We start from the raw sequence: 13,765 nt of genomic DNA, 5'->3' as shown, positions 1-13,765 counted from the left end.
AAGCATAATGGAAACCAAATTTTTTTTTTTTAATTTTAAATTTTAATTTTGATACGAACACTTCGTAATCGACTGGGCGTAACAAAATTAATCACTGATTATATATAGGGTGTATCTGGGAAAAATTTTAATGGGGGATTCTAGAGGCCAAAATAAGACGAAAATCAAGAATACCAATTTGTTGATCGAGGCTTCGTTAAAAAGTTATTAACGTTTAAAGTTTCGCGTGTGAGAACCACTATCACGCGCCGTTCTCCAAACTCTAAACGTTAATAACTTTTTAACGAAGCCTTCATCAACAAATTGGTATTCTTGATTTTCGTCTTATTTTGGCCTCTAAAATCCCCCATTAAAATTTTTCCCAGGAACACCCTGTATATTTTTGATGACGTATTTACAATCGTGTACAACGTGAACACGCTCTTATTAACCAAAAGTAAGATTGATTGACAAGTTAGGTAAGAACACAGCGCCTTCGCAGTTCGATCAGTCTTGTTAGACATAAGCTTGGGTAGAATAGGTTCGATCGAATAACAATTGTTTTTTCAAACACTTCCTCCTGTTCTTTTGTAACAAAAATATAACGAGGATGAAAAATGCAAAGTGAGATGTACGTAAAGAATGTACGGATTTTTTAAACCAATTTTCCGAAAATCTTGATAGTTTATTTGGACACCCTGTACATTGTATCAATTTTTTGTACCAGAATTGTACTACGTCACGTTAAATATTATTCACCACGTTTAGTACTTCCTTGCGACGAACCACGAATGGCGCTGTGATAAATGTTGCATGAAATGAGTATTAACAAAACCTGTATGAAATTGTTGTTACACAGAACGAACGCGGACTTAAAATGAATTTTTAGACTGTACGCTAAAACATGAAACTGTGCACACGGCACGTTAGATGTGTATGGTAAGGAACCATTTGCTCGACAATTGAAACATTTCCTTGGAGACGCGTTTATCACTTCCGAAACAAGCAAACAACCCCGCCCCCTATAGACCTAACCTCCCCTGCCCCTCGTGGATCACTGTAAAATTTTTATACATTAAATACGGCTCCATACTAATGAAAGTGAAATTACGTGTAAAGAAAAAAAAAAAGAAACAAATATATATATCGAGTGCCTACATCATTTCAAAATTGAGTTACTACAAGTTTCTTGTTAGTCTCTTTTACTGGATGCTTAATTTCGTATATAAATTTACAGAGTAAAAGAATTCTTACCGTAACCGTCTCGTGTGTGATAAATCTTAACCGTAAAGAGAGAAAAAAAGGAAAGAGTTTTATATGAAAAAGAAAACAAAAAAATAAAATGCACAAAACGAGTTGTACCTTCCTTTTGCGCAAAAAGAGACCTATTTAATCGAAAGTTTTCACGGATCGGAGAAAGCACACGAGAAATATATGTATATTGTATACATTAATTTATAGTATACTTTACAATTATGCGAATGTTGCATTATCTGTCTGTTTGTTCTATGCAGGCCCAAATGTATTATTATATCCGATGGAGTATTACATATTAAAAAATATATGTATATATATGTATATATAGAAGAAAATATATATACATATATAAAGGTTACCACGTGTTTTTTTATTCCCTTTTGATACGCAGCCTCGAGTAGGGGACATTAGGAGTTAGGTTGAATTTTTAAAGTATGATTTTTAATCCATTATGTGCTGGCAATGCCATTATAAGATATTGTATATTGGACTATCTGTTGAAATAATTAAAGTCGACTCAATGTGCCTGTGTTTTCTAACACCTGCTATACTGGTCAACTAGCTACAGTTGGTAGATTTACAGTATGGGGTAAATATCAAAAGTTTCAAATCACGCGTGGGAGGGTAGACACGCCACGTGACCACAAACGAGGTATACGAATAGATCTTACACCCTATGGACTTTCGTGACCCAATCTGACTGCCATACCGACCTGAAAATTCGGAGGTGGTTTCAGCGCTCTCTTCTCATGGATGGCGGTCAGTTGAGAAACTATTCACTGAATCAGTATTGATGTGCTGCAGCTGTATCGTGTGCACAAATAAATGTGAGTTGACTATGCAGGGATTGAAATTCATTTTTAAATCTGTTGGTAACGTTGCAAATGACACGAAAATGGTAATGGTGTTTCGAGACACCATGAAAAGGGGCCGAAAAAATGCATTGGGTGAAAGGTCTACTCGTATACCTCGTCTGTGGCGACACTATATGCAATTGTTAGATGAGTCGATAATACAGTTCTGTAGCGGACACTAAACCATAGACTATGTACAATACTGCTCAATTTTTCAATTTTACATCAACAATGCATTAACGCACACTGTCGGTCAAATAATCGGTTTTAATTATCGAATGAAAATTCTGCGTTTACAGTTATTGTTTTTCTTCATTTTATTTTACAATTCCCACGAAATCTGTTTGATAAAATCAACATCTATTTTTCTTTTTGGTTTATCTTCTCGAAAAGTAAGAATAGCTCCTGAATAGCAGAATGAACAAATAAACAAAGGAAGCGAAGCGTAAACGCGCGTGAAATTGTATTTTTAGAAGGAGATATGGAATTGTGCGAATACTGCTTTCGGTAAAGCGACCGATCCGGTCGAAAAGCTTGTATTGCAGACGGGACGTAAAGATTCGAAATGCATAGACGGATGAAAAAGCGTGAAAGCCCGTCCGTCCGGACTCCGCAGGGTCTCGTACGATCGTGTTTGGGAACGCACGAGCTAGAGGGGGCACGGCTCGCCGTCGTCCACACAATATATGCGCGTATCTACATACTTATGTTATACACACATCGTGTTATGTATACGCATATATGTATGTCAGCAAGGTAGTGTGTTCGCGGATCGTGCGTGCAGAAGCGCTTAAATATTAATCACGTTACGGATGTTTTTGCCGGAGTGACGCGCGGTTAATAGTCGGTACCGATTATCGAGATGCCACGGATGTATGAGCGGGTCGAGAATGGAAGTCCGTGCTAAATACGGACCGCGCGACTTGCAAATAAGCAGCACCGATGGACGCGGCCATGTTTTCTGGTAGCAGAAATCTTACCCATTAATAATTCGTTAATCGTCGACCACGAAGTGGAGCGTGCAGAATGCCGAAATGCGACGTGAAGGCGAGATATCTACCAGCCACATTCGCGTGGACAGTACTCCTAAGCACCACGACACTGTTCTTCTGTTTCCCGTAAGTCTCACCACGCACGTCTGTCCTCTTCTCTCGTGAGAGGCCGCAACGGCTCTCCTGTTATCATTTACCAAACATTGCTCCAGTTTGGCAATGCAACCGTCTCACCGTGTCAGTTTGCTTTCTGTCCCTCAGATGCCAGTATTATGTGTTCCGATGGGGAACGTGGGTACCTGCGCTACAAGGAGTCATCACCTTCTTCGTATTGGCAAACTTTACGCTAGCAACGTTCATGGATCCGGGTGTTATACCAAAAGGTACATCAGTGTGTAAAATGACAAGATCGTTGAACCCATATATGGAGCACAACTTCTGTTAAAGCATACATATGTTTTTTATAGCACCATCCGACGAAGATCGAGACGACGATTTTCATGCACCTCTATATAAAAGTGTAGAAATCAATGGCATTACGGTGCGCATGAAATGGTGTGTCACGTGCAAGTTCTACAGACCTCCGCGTTGTTCGCATTGCAGCGTTTGCAACCAGTGCATCGAGGTTTGTAGCTCGTGCGATTTGAACGTTCTTAAATCATGATATTCACTGCTTTCGTTTGCCCGCTTTCAGACATTCGATCATCACTGCCCTTGGGTGAACAACTGTATCGGTAGGAGGAACTACAGATTCTTCTTTTTCTTTCTGTTGTCGCTCAGTTTTCACATGATCAGTATATTTGGACTTTGCCTGTATTTTGTATTGGAGCGCAAGCAACAGCTGGGCGAAGTGGACACGATTATCGCGTATCCTTTACATCTAAATTAATCGAACAGATGTTACGTAGCGATGCGACGATACGATCCTTACATCACTAAACAGACTCGTGCTCATGGGAGTGGTTATACTTCTGTTCATTCCAATATTTGGACTGACCGGCTTTCACGTAATACTTGTTTCCAGAGGACGTACGACAAACGAACAGGTAACGGGTAAATTTAACGGAGGCTACAATCCTTTTTCCCGTGGTTGCTTGCACAATTGCTGTTACACGCAATTTGGACCACAGTACCCCAGGTAATGTGCCAATTGTCATAAACTTTCAACCGTACCCGGCATCGACGACTAACCGAGGCAATCTGTGTTGTTTCAGTTTAATTAAGCCTGAAAAGTATTCAGGGAAACGTCGCGGAGCTTGTACATCTGAGATATCGACTATAGGCAGTGAGAACCAGGTAAAAACCTACATGGATAGCAGCAATGGTGTTAGAAATGCCAGTTCAAATGCTTACAATAAGGTAAGAGCTAGTGCAACTTCGCTTGATACTTCTGACACTACGTACAAGAAGATTTTACGACTGTAAATAGCACTTCCTTTCTGGAATGAAATTTTGACGCTTCCTCGATGTACGATTTACCGGCTGTGTGTAGCGGGTGCGATACCATTGGCTTCCGTAATTTCCTTCCCTGTGCTTCAAAGCTTCTTGGTAGATGTATAACGTAAATTGCAAGTGTAGTGCACGTTGGTACATTTAAATGACATTTCTCGCACGATCATTACAGTTCTCGCGCCTACGTTCTTTAATACTAAGTTTATTTATTTAGAGTACAATATCAAGCAACGATTCCTCCTATCTGTAAACACCCTGTTCACAATGCTGAAAAGACGCAATCACCATCTGTTTAGTTCCCTGCCCCTTACCCATCCTGGTTAAACGTCAGTATCCTTGAGAAACACGCATTATGTATATATCAGTAATTCTGAAACCGTAGTCCAGAAACTCCCACGTGTTCGTGAGTCCTGGGAATGAAAAAAAAGAGAGCAAAGTTTATTGTGCCTTTCCATTCACGCTAGGCACCCTCGAAGCCTTTTGATCTATCCTCAAACGTTTGTCACTGCGTAAAAACTAGAAACGTTCAAATTTCGATAACGTAATTGTTAGTTCACAGTATTCTGGATGTCGTAAATGTTTGAACGTTAGAAGGTTATAAGCATTAGGGTTCATTGGTAGCAAGCGTGCGTCCAAGTGTCGGTCGCCGGTGATCGATGCGGCCCTAGCGACAAGATTTGGAACTGTTAAAAGATATTAAACCGTTTTTAAATGCAGTTTCTTTAAACACAGCTTCGAATCGCGTTAAGAAAATAATAATTTAATTTTACTATATGGGGTACGTGGGAGGATTACGTTTGAGAAACACTGATATATATAGTAGCGTGTTATAACAATTTGATAAGGTATGTTAAGCGATCTTTTGAACCGAAATGATATCATGGTCTTTGTTGGTTTTAGTTGTCCCCTGGACGAGATGGTTCGGACACGGACATGGAGCCCACCGCATCCCAGTCCGCTGATTGCGAGCCGACGCCTCCGTTGCAAAGACACGGCTCCAAAAGCAATTTCTTCCTGCCACCTGTGGAGAACAACGAGTCTCCCAGGCATCCACCGCCGTCGCAGCACCGCCATCCAATGCAGTACACCAGAGGCAGTCCTCATCCAAGGCCAAGGTAATAGAAACAACCGACAGCAAATGATGTTACGTTTGCTAATGTCTTTTCTAATACACGTAAGGTACGTTGTCACTACCTATAGGGGAATGAACGGCTCCCGAAGCCACACGCCCGACCCATTGTCGCCGGAAGTGAGCGGATCGCCCGCCACAGCTTCCCAAAGAGGTCAGAGCCAAGGGGGCGCTAGTCCAACGACACAACGGATCAAAGCTATTGGAGTACCGACTCCGCTTGCCATTCCCAGTCCTATGCGCAGGTACGCTATGCTTTCCATATTAAAACGATTTGAACAAATTGTAACGGATATATTTAAACGTAACAGTGTCGAACGCAAGTATCGACACGAAGCGATTCACGAAACGAAACTACTTGTAAAATCGGTGTTCGTACAGTTTTCACGGTACTAACCTAAACTAACCTAAAACGAAACGTTTGCAATGACTTTTTTGTTCTCCCGCGTACAATTAGTTCTGTTCCAAATGTCGCTATGCGCCGATGCTTGCGCGTCGCCTCTATAATATCTCGAGATAAGGTCAGCAAGCATAGTAAGATGTACGATCTTGACAAAAAAAAAAACTTCGTGAACGCTCGAGATACAATTGTGGAGGATAAGATTTTTTTTTAGAATGTACCATTCTCTTCTATTTTTTTTTTTTCCTTTTTGTAATTGTACCTCGCGACGTTTTTTCACAGTGCACTGAATATTTGTTTCTACGTAGAGAGCAAGAGGGAAGCGCCACACTAGTAACTAGTTACATTGCATTTATCGAGCACGCCGCCAATACAAAGTGAACTTGTGATCTCCTTTATTCGATGTTCCTGTTTGCTACCTCTCGATATGATGTGAAGCCTGTTTACTTCGGACTCCCTGTATCCCTCACTATGAACACCTCACTCTTGCTCTTATTCTTTTCTTCCTGTTTACTCTCACCACTATATATATACATACATATATGTATATATATATATATATATATATATATATATATATCTTCCACCTTCTGAACGACGGAGGAACGACAGTACGACGGAATATGTAAAAAAAAATCCAAAACAAAAAAAAGAAAAAGGAAAAGAGGCAAAAATCGTTGCGCGATTGTAGATCACGTTAATATCGTAGAGAATTAGTTTCTCTGCATGTATATATTACAAGATATGTGGTATATAGATAAGTTTGTGTCCCACTGCAGGGGGTGGTAACTGCAAGGAGCTGCTTTCTACCATCATGTTGCAACCTACTGCAGGTAAACACGAACTTCATCCTACGAGGACATATCGTAGTTTAAAGTTACGCTTTCTTGCATACATTACATACATATATATATAAAAGAGAAGCATATATACTCGAATGTATATATATATATATATATATGTATATATATGTATATATATATATACGCATATATACATATATTTTACACATGTATCAGTCGTCCAACACGCAAGTATAAACGTCCACATATGTATTTCCTTAGGTTTTGCTATACCTTTTTACGTTACTCTTGGATAGATGCTAATTTTATAACAGGAATGATGCGCTGTTCTCTCTCTCTCCTGTATGTCTCGCCAGAGCCGTATTTGTATGGCTACAATGCTCAGCACTCGCATATATATATATATATATATATATCATATATATATATATATACAGGGTGCGATAAAAGTTTGGAATGTGTTTTTCATGTTGATTGTCATTCGAACAAACCTTCTTTTTTTTTTTGTTTTCTTTTTGTATATATATTCATAGTTGTTTGACTCGTTATGCGATTGTCTATTTAATGGTATGCGCATTGTATGCATCTGTTTTGGTTTTAGATGTCGGCTAGTTGCAGAGAAGTTCGGATCTCTATTGTTTCGTTACACATTTTGCAGAATAAACGTCGAGTTGAGATTGTTGAATGTTGTCGATAAAGTTTTACACTTTATTTGTAACCGTTCTTTCTCCCAATTAGCATTAAATTGTTAACGTACGTGAGTATATTTTTTACGATGGAAGAACAATACGGAACAGGTTACCATATATTTCTGTATTGTTCTCCCGTCGCGATTCGATATTTACACAGATACGCTGACATTGTGAAAGGCACTGCACGAACGTGGTACTCCCAATACCACAATCGATTACTCTTCACGGCTAAAAATGTTATCTGTATCGAGCAAAAATCTACAAGGTCTAAAATAACAGGAAGTCTAACTTTTTTTAAAAATTTCAGTCGTCGAGTCTGAATTTTTAGAAATGGTATGCTAGCCATCGATAACGTACAAACATAACCTTACTTTCGTTGTTACCGTCTTGACCATTACGTGCAATTTACACAAAGTTGTAAAAAAGAGTCCCTTTTCCGAAAACGTTCCGAAGTTTCATCGCACCCTGTATATTCATCTTGGTTCACTGTACTGTGCATTTGTCAGTTATTGAGATATCAAAAGACGCGGTTAGCGCTAGAAGTTCCATTGCTGACCGTATGTGTCGCTTGTTGCAGATCGAACCCAGGTACGCCGACGCAGGTACGTCGGCCGGATTTTATAGGAGTGAACGACGCGCCGACATATTACGATGTACAGCAGGGTAACAATGCCGGTGCCGGCGCTGCTAGCGGCGCCGTCGTCGCCGGTTACAGCCCCCAGCGGCGTTTCCTCTCGGAGAGCGAGCTGGTCCGTCAGGGCGTCGACCACTCGTACTCGAGGACCAACAACACCGTCGACAACATACGCGAGCTGGCTGGCTCGCCGCAGCGAGGTGTCTACATGTGGAAGGACAACTCGCCGGGCAGCTACCCGATACCGCCGGGTCAAACGAACACGGTCGCGACCCACCAGTCGCCCTCCCAGAGACCACCGCCGCCGTACGACTATTATCGTTCCAATCCCACCAGCCCCACGCAACAGCTGTACGCGAACGCGCCCAGGTCAGCGTACCATCCCGCGATGAGAGGCGGCGTACCGGTCTTCCCGCCGCACCAGTCGCCTCAGGTGAAGCGAAAAGCGGCGATGGTTACGCCCACCACGCCCACGTCGGGCGACACGCGGCGCAGACCCATGTCTTTCGTCAGAGCGCTGGAGATGACGGACTCCATGGAGATGGTGTCGGCGCCGAACGACAACAGATCCCAGCGACCCACCACGCCCACCCCGGACCGGGCGAGTGTCTACGACATGAACTATGAGATATCCGTATAGCCCAGCTTTACGGTCTCCGCGCCATCCTGCGGCTGGACGGAGATTGTACAAGAATTGCCGACACTGCGCGTGTCCCGTTCCAAAGAGGACAGAACAGCGTACGCCGCTTACGAGATATCCGTCTGAATTCATGCGACGACGCCCACGCAACTCGAGCGTCCACGATGCAGCTAGATGTTCCCATGTCGAAGCGATATTAACACGACCGTGGTATCGTCAAGTTCTTCCGGTCCAAATGCTGATCCACGGTACACGTGCACATGTTGGGCTTGCCTGGAACCGATGGTCCAAACTTTGAGTTGGAACGAGAAATCTTATTACACGACAACGTTGACCCCACGTGATCTCTCGTAACGCCGGATACCATTGAATTTTGTTCACTTTGATTAGTATTACGCGGATTCTCGATCGAACCTCAACGAAATAGGCAGAGGACACTTAGAACGTCTACTGGGATGAGATACAAATTAGTCCTGTAACTCTGAAACTATCGATTTCTAGATCCATGTTTATTCACCCCTTTTTTACTTATGTATTTTATGAGCACTGTACGTGCTCAAAGTTTGGATCATTAGTTTTGGTACATCCTGTATATACTCTGTCGAGATTACGCGGAACGATGCCGATCGTTTCCCCGAAGGGACAAGGGGGACACCGACGCGTAAAAGAGTTTGTCCTCGTTATAGACAATGATATGTTCGAATGTATTCAATGTGGAATTGTAAACGATAGGCGATTTGTTCGCGTGAAACTGAGATTTCGGTGTCCAGTTATTTTCCATTACGAGTCGTCTGACACGAGGAGTGGTGTTTAAGGCTCGATTCGCGTTGAATGCGTGGAAACAGGAACGTGCAGATTCGGTTCAGCGCCGGAGTCTGTTGTCAGAGCAAGACTGTCATGTCACGTTATTAGGAATATTTTTTTCGTTTAGTCGTTGTTCGAAAAGAGAAACGTTTTAGATTCGATGTACACTCGGGAACAAAAAGACTTGTCGTGACGTCGCGGACGCACTGGCGCCCCCTATCGAGAAGCGATCCTCGTTCGAACGTCGCGTGTGCGCAAGGTAGCTGCGCGAGAGACAGTTCGTCGTCGACCGTTGCACGGGATTGAACAAAATGTATTTTAGAAAGTATTCGAACGACGATTATCTTACTAATTTGTATTCTGTTTCCACTCGGATGAAAGTATTTGCATACTATATTCTGTGGCTGTACAACCACAGAATATTTTTATTCGACTCCATCGTCGAACACAAACTACACAGATATCTCGTAATTGTCCGATCGGTGGCTGTCAAATATATCAGTCTTTCATACTCAGCTGTTGACTAAACGCAGAATACTTTATTCAGTTTCAGTATTAAGTGAATTTTAATTTAAGTAACAAATAATGCATACGCAGTCTATAGTTGTGTATATGATATTGATGCGATGTTTGTCTTTTTAAATTTTATAGAAACAAATTACTTTATTTTTGTACCCTTACAAATACTTTACAATATATAGATTTACCAATACAATTATCTATTCATTGTTTATTGAAATATAAAAAGAATCTAGAAAGCATCAAATATTTTTGAGGATAAAAATTAATGTAACTCTATACAAAAATTCATGAATCTGTTTCATCGTTTATAAGAAATGCTAATTTATTATAATAAAAAAAAATCTAATAAAATCATACGTTTGTAAATATTTTTAAAAAATTCTGGAAAATTTATAAACTGGAGGACATGCATCACACCTAGTATCATATACACACTATTGAAACAACGATTTTCTGTTCGTTGATAAAACTGAATATAAGTATTTCTTATTAATTTAATATTGAACTCAAAATAGCGTGTTTGGTATTCGATGATACGACGAACACGAGTTACAGCAGTATTTAACCTCTTAGGCACGACTGAATTTTGCGTAAAGTTGTTTCTCTGTACGATGGAGTTCAATGCGAATTTCAACGCGTAAACATTGAAATGAAGTTTTTTGATGATTGTATATCACGTCTGTATATTGTTAACACTGTTATAAAACGCTATGAAGGCAAAAAGAGTGTAAAACAAAACATGTGAAAACGATCATTTGATTAAAACGGTGAGCAAGTGAGCCACCATAGTGACGCATCTTGCCTAAGACGTTAACAGTAGACATCATGAATGAACAGAAAGTGCAAACGAATGTCGACATTTGATCTCCACAGAATACAATCTATCAAGTTATCGTCGCCTGTTCTAAGAATTGAATATAGATAGATTCAGTATTATAGATGTATCTAAACTACAAAATCATTCGAATCTGTCTGTCCCTGTTAACATAGCTATCGAGCAGAGATCGCTTCTTGGTGCGTCCGCGATGTCGGGAATAATGTTTTTGTTCGCCGAGTGGCGCCACATGAAACCTGTCCATGTTATTTCTGTGGAGGGGGCGGGGTTAGGGGGGGTTAACAGAGACGTTCGGACCGATTGACGATCGAAGTAATCGAGTCACGAGACTGTCAACGAAAGTAAATCCGAACGCGTAGAGATAGAATCGCCGAGCGGCATTCTTGTTGTTGCTGACGACGATGATAACCGATGACGAATCGAGCTTGTCTCGCTTGGCGGAAAACAATTCTATTTTTTAGTACACAGTAAGGTCAGTTTAGATTTTTATACCGTGACGTCGTGACTCAATTTCTAGAAGCGCAGCATCGGTTCATTAATACCGTTCCTTTCGTTTCGCTCTTCTTTATCGAATGCATAATTCTGACGTGTAACAAAGAACATAGGGGTTATCCTTGCGTGAATCTCGAGGCTCGATTCTGATCGCCACAGCGTTCTGTTTTCTTCTTTCCGTCTTTTTTCTCTCTTTTTTTGTCTATTTTTTTTTTTTGAGGGAATGAACCAACAGGATCAAAATCGAGTCTCGCTTTGGTATAGTCTCCTATCTTCGTTGATGCGAGAAGAGTTCGTGTCTAGTTAACAAGAGAGAGAGAAAAAAAAAAAGTTACTTAATCGATTTAAGTCATTATCAGGATAGAATAACGAATTCTGTGTAAAATAATCGTGAAATGTGTAGCAAATTTTTAATATACATATATATATATTTAACAATATTTATACGTAAATAATAAATATAAGACTTTATAATGATTTCAATTGTTTGTTATGGATGATGATTTTATCGATGTGACCACTAATAACGATCGATTGATTTTCTACCAAGTAAAACAAAGAAACGTATTGCTAATGGGATAAGCGAGAGAGAGAGAGACGACTGCGTGGATGCGAATATGAGGCGTGTGCGCATGCGACGAATGTATACCATGAGAATTCTTAGAGTATTAGACGACGAAACAGAAATATGCAGACCAGCGTTTCAAATGTTTACAGTGACGGATGTTCCACTTGGTAATAGAAGAGAAGTAAATAATACATATACGAGAACAATGGACTTTGTTAAAAAAAAAAGTAAGATGAAAAAAAAAGAAGAAAAAAAAATGGAAAAAAAGTAACGAATGAAAAGGGGGGGATACAATTTTGTAACATATACATTGCATAAATTTATTGATATATCTACCGCTACTGTTAAGTTTGTAATATACCCCGCTTTTAAAAATTGCATGTCGGTTTCTGTATTATGTATTTGTATGCGAGACCAATATTACCAATTTATGCAGGCTTAATGACTAATTGCGTAAGGTAACCGTAAAATAATTGCGTGCCCCACTTTACCTTGCGACAAATCGATAATCGAATTATTATTGTTAAATAGTACACATATCGTTCAGCTAGAGAAAGGCTTTATCGAACATCGAATATTCCCCAAGCTAAACCGAATAGAAAGCATTTTCCTCGACGAGAGTCCTCGACAGGTATTTGGTACACAAAAGAGACACGCTGCTACCGTTAGAGATATTTCTTCCAACGCTGTCCGTTTTTTTATTTTCTCCTTCGATTACACGTATTATTTTTCTCCTTCGTAACGAGCTGTGCCAAAACAGGGAAACATACAATTTTCCATATTCCACTCCGATCGTGTAGTTTTACATAAAAAAAAAATGAAAAGAGTACTTTGACAAAATAAAACAAAGGACTGGTACGACATTAAAAATGAAATTGGTTTCTAGAGGAATTATGTGTAAGGTGTGACGAATGTTTAGTGTTTATAATTCGGTGTACTTGTACATAAATATTGCTCGTTATTATCACTTAAATGTACATACATATACATTTCGGTACTTACGTATCGCTGCAGCAATCTACAGAAATAAAACCCATGAAATACAAACCGATCGCCCTCCATTGGTTATTTGAATCTAGAGTATGCGTTGATCGATTATTTGGATGAACTTGTAAATCTCGTTCGGTGAAACAGTTTTGAAAAGCGCGCCACCGTTCAGAGCGTTCGTAAAAGTGATTATAACCAGCCTTATTAAGCCTGCAGACTCGTTTTCATGTGACGATAGAAATCACAACTTTTGTTGTGGATTTTGGAGACTGACAATCATTTTTACGTTGTAGTTCAATGCCATGGTATTTATCTAGTAACTAGATTCTAGTTACTTTGGTTACTTTTCAATCTTTGATGATTTTCATCGCTAGTAAAGAATTGTAACAGAAAATCCACTGTCGTTACGATGATGCATTATGGTTTTTACATCAAAACTGTCACGATATTATCATGACAGTTTTTCTGTTAAAAAATTGTATAATCTCACGAGTAACATGACCAAATGCTGAAATTACTCTATGCCATTTTAAAGGCAATTAAATGTCGTATAACGCTTAACCACTGATATTGTAGAACAAAATGAGATACACGAAGATGCTAGGAACATTATTATAAGGAATTATAAATGTAACCTCAACAAACGTAATAAGTTGAATGTATGATGAAAATGGTGATTGATACCGTAGATCACGTATACGTGACAGTGGCCAACGTCTGCTAGC

The 13,765-nt window shown here is 40.0% G+C and overlaps 1 protein-coding gene across 2 annotated transcripts; it reads left to right on the top strand.

Moving 5' to 3' along the window:
- Nucleotides 1–2,848: 2,848 nt before the first annotated feature.
- Nucleotides 2,849–10,304, top strand: LOC122404838 (palmitoyltransferase ZDHHC5-A). 2 transcript variants are annotated; one of them, XM_043409103.1, is made up of 9 exons: nucleotides 2,849–3,208; nucleotides 3,344–3,465; nucleotides 3,550–3,707; nucleotides 3,777–3,949; nucleotides 4,026–4,220; nucleotides 4,297–4,441; nucleotides 5,435–5,649; nucleotides 5,735–5,908; nucleotides 8,136–10,304. In XM_043409103.1, the coding sequence occupies exons 1-9, from the start codon at nucleotides 3,117–3,119 to the stop codon at nucleotides 8,830–8,832; spliced, it is 1,971 nt and encodes a 656-aa protein (XP_043265038.1). In that variant the 5' UTR covers nucleotides 2,849–3,116; the 3' UTR covers nucleotides 8,833–10,304. The 2 variants fall into 2 exon arrangements, with proteins under 2 accessions (XP_043265038.1, XP_043265037.1); XM_043409102.1 differs by having other exon boundaries at nucleotides 5,714–5,908.
- Nucleotides 10,305–13,765: the final 3,461 nt, after the last annotated feature.

The sequence above is a fragment of the Colletes gigas genome, unplaced genomic scaffold, assembly GCF_013123115.1.
Source record: "Colletes gigas isolate AHSC1104 unplaced genomic scaffold, ASM1312311v1 Colletes_gigas_Sc00003, whole genome shotgun sequence".
NCBI classification, from domain to species: Eukaryota; Metazoa; Arthropoda; class Insecta; order Hymenoptera; family Colletidae; genus Colletes; species Colletes gigas.
The sequence above is the reverse complement of the archived record's forward strand: the minus strand, read 5'-3'. Positions and strand labels throughout refer to the sequence as shown.

Excerpts from the sequence above, each read along its gene's own strand:
- LOC122404838 (XM_043409102.1), top strand. The coding sequence starts at position 3,117 with ATGCCGAAATGCGACGTGAAGGCGAGATATCTACCAGCCACATTCGCG. Across the intron at positions 3,950-4,025 it reads GAAGTGGACACGATTATCGC|ACTCGTGCTCATGGGAGTGG; the intron begins GTATCCTTTACA and ends ATCACTAAACAG. Across the intron at positions 4,442-5,434 it reads GTTCAAATGCTTACAATAAG|TTGTCCCCTGGACGAGATGG; the intron begins GTAAGAGCTAGT and ends TGTTGGTTTTAG.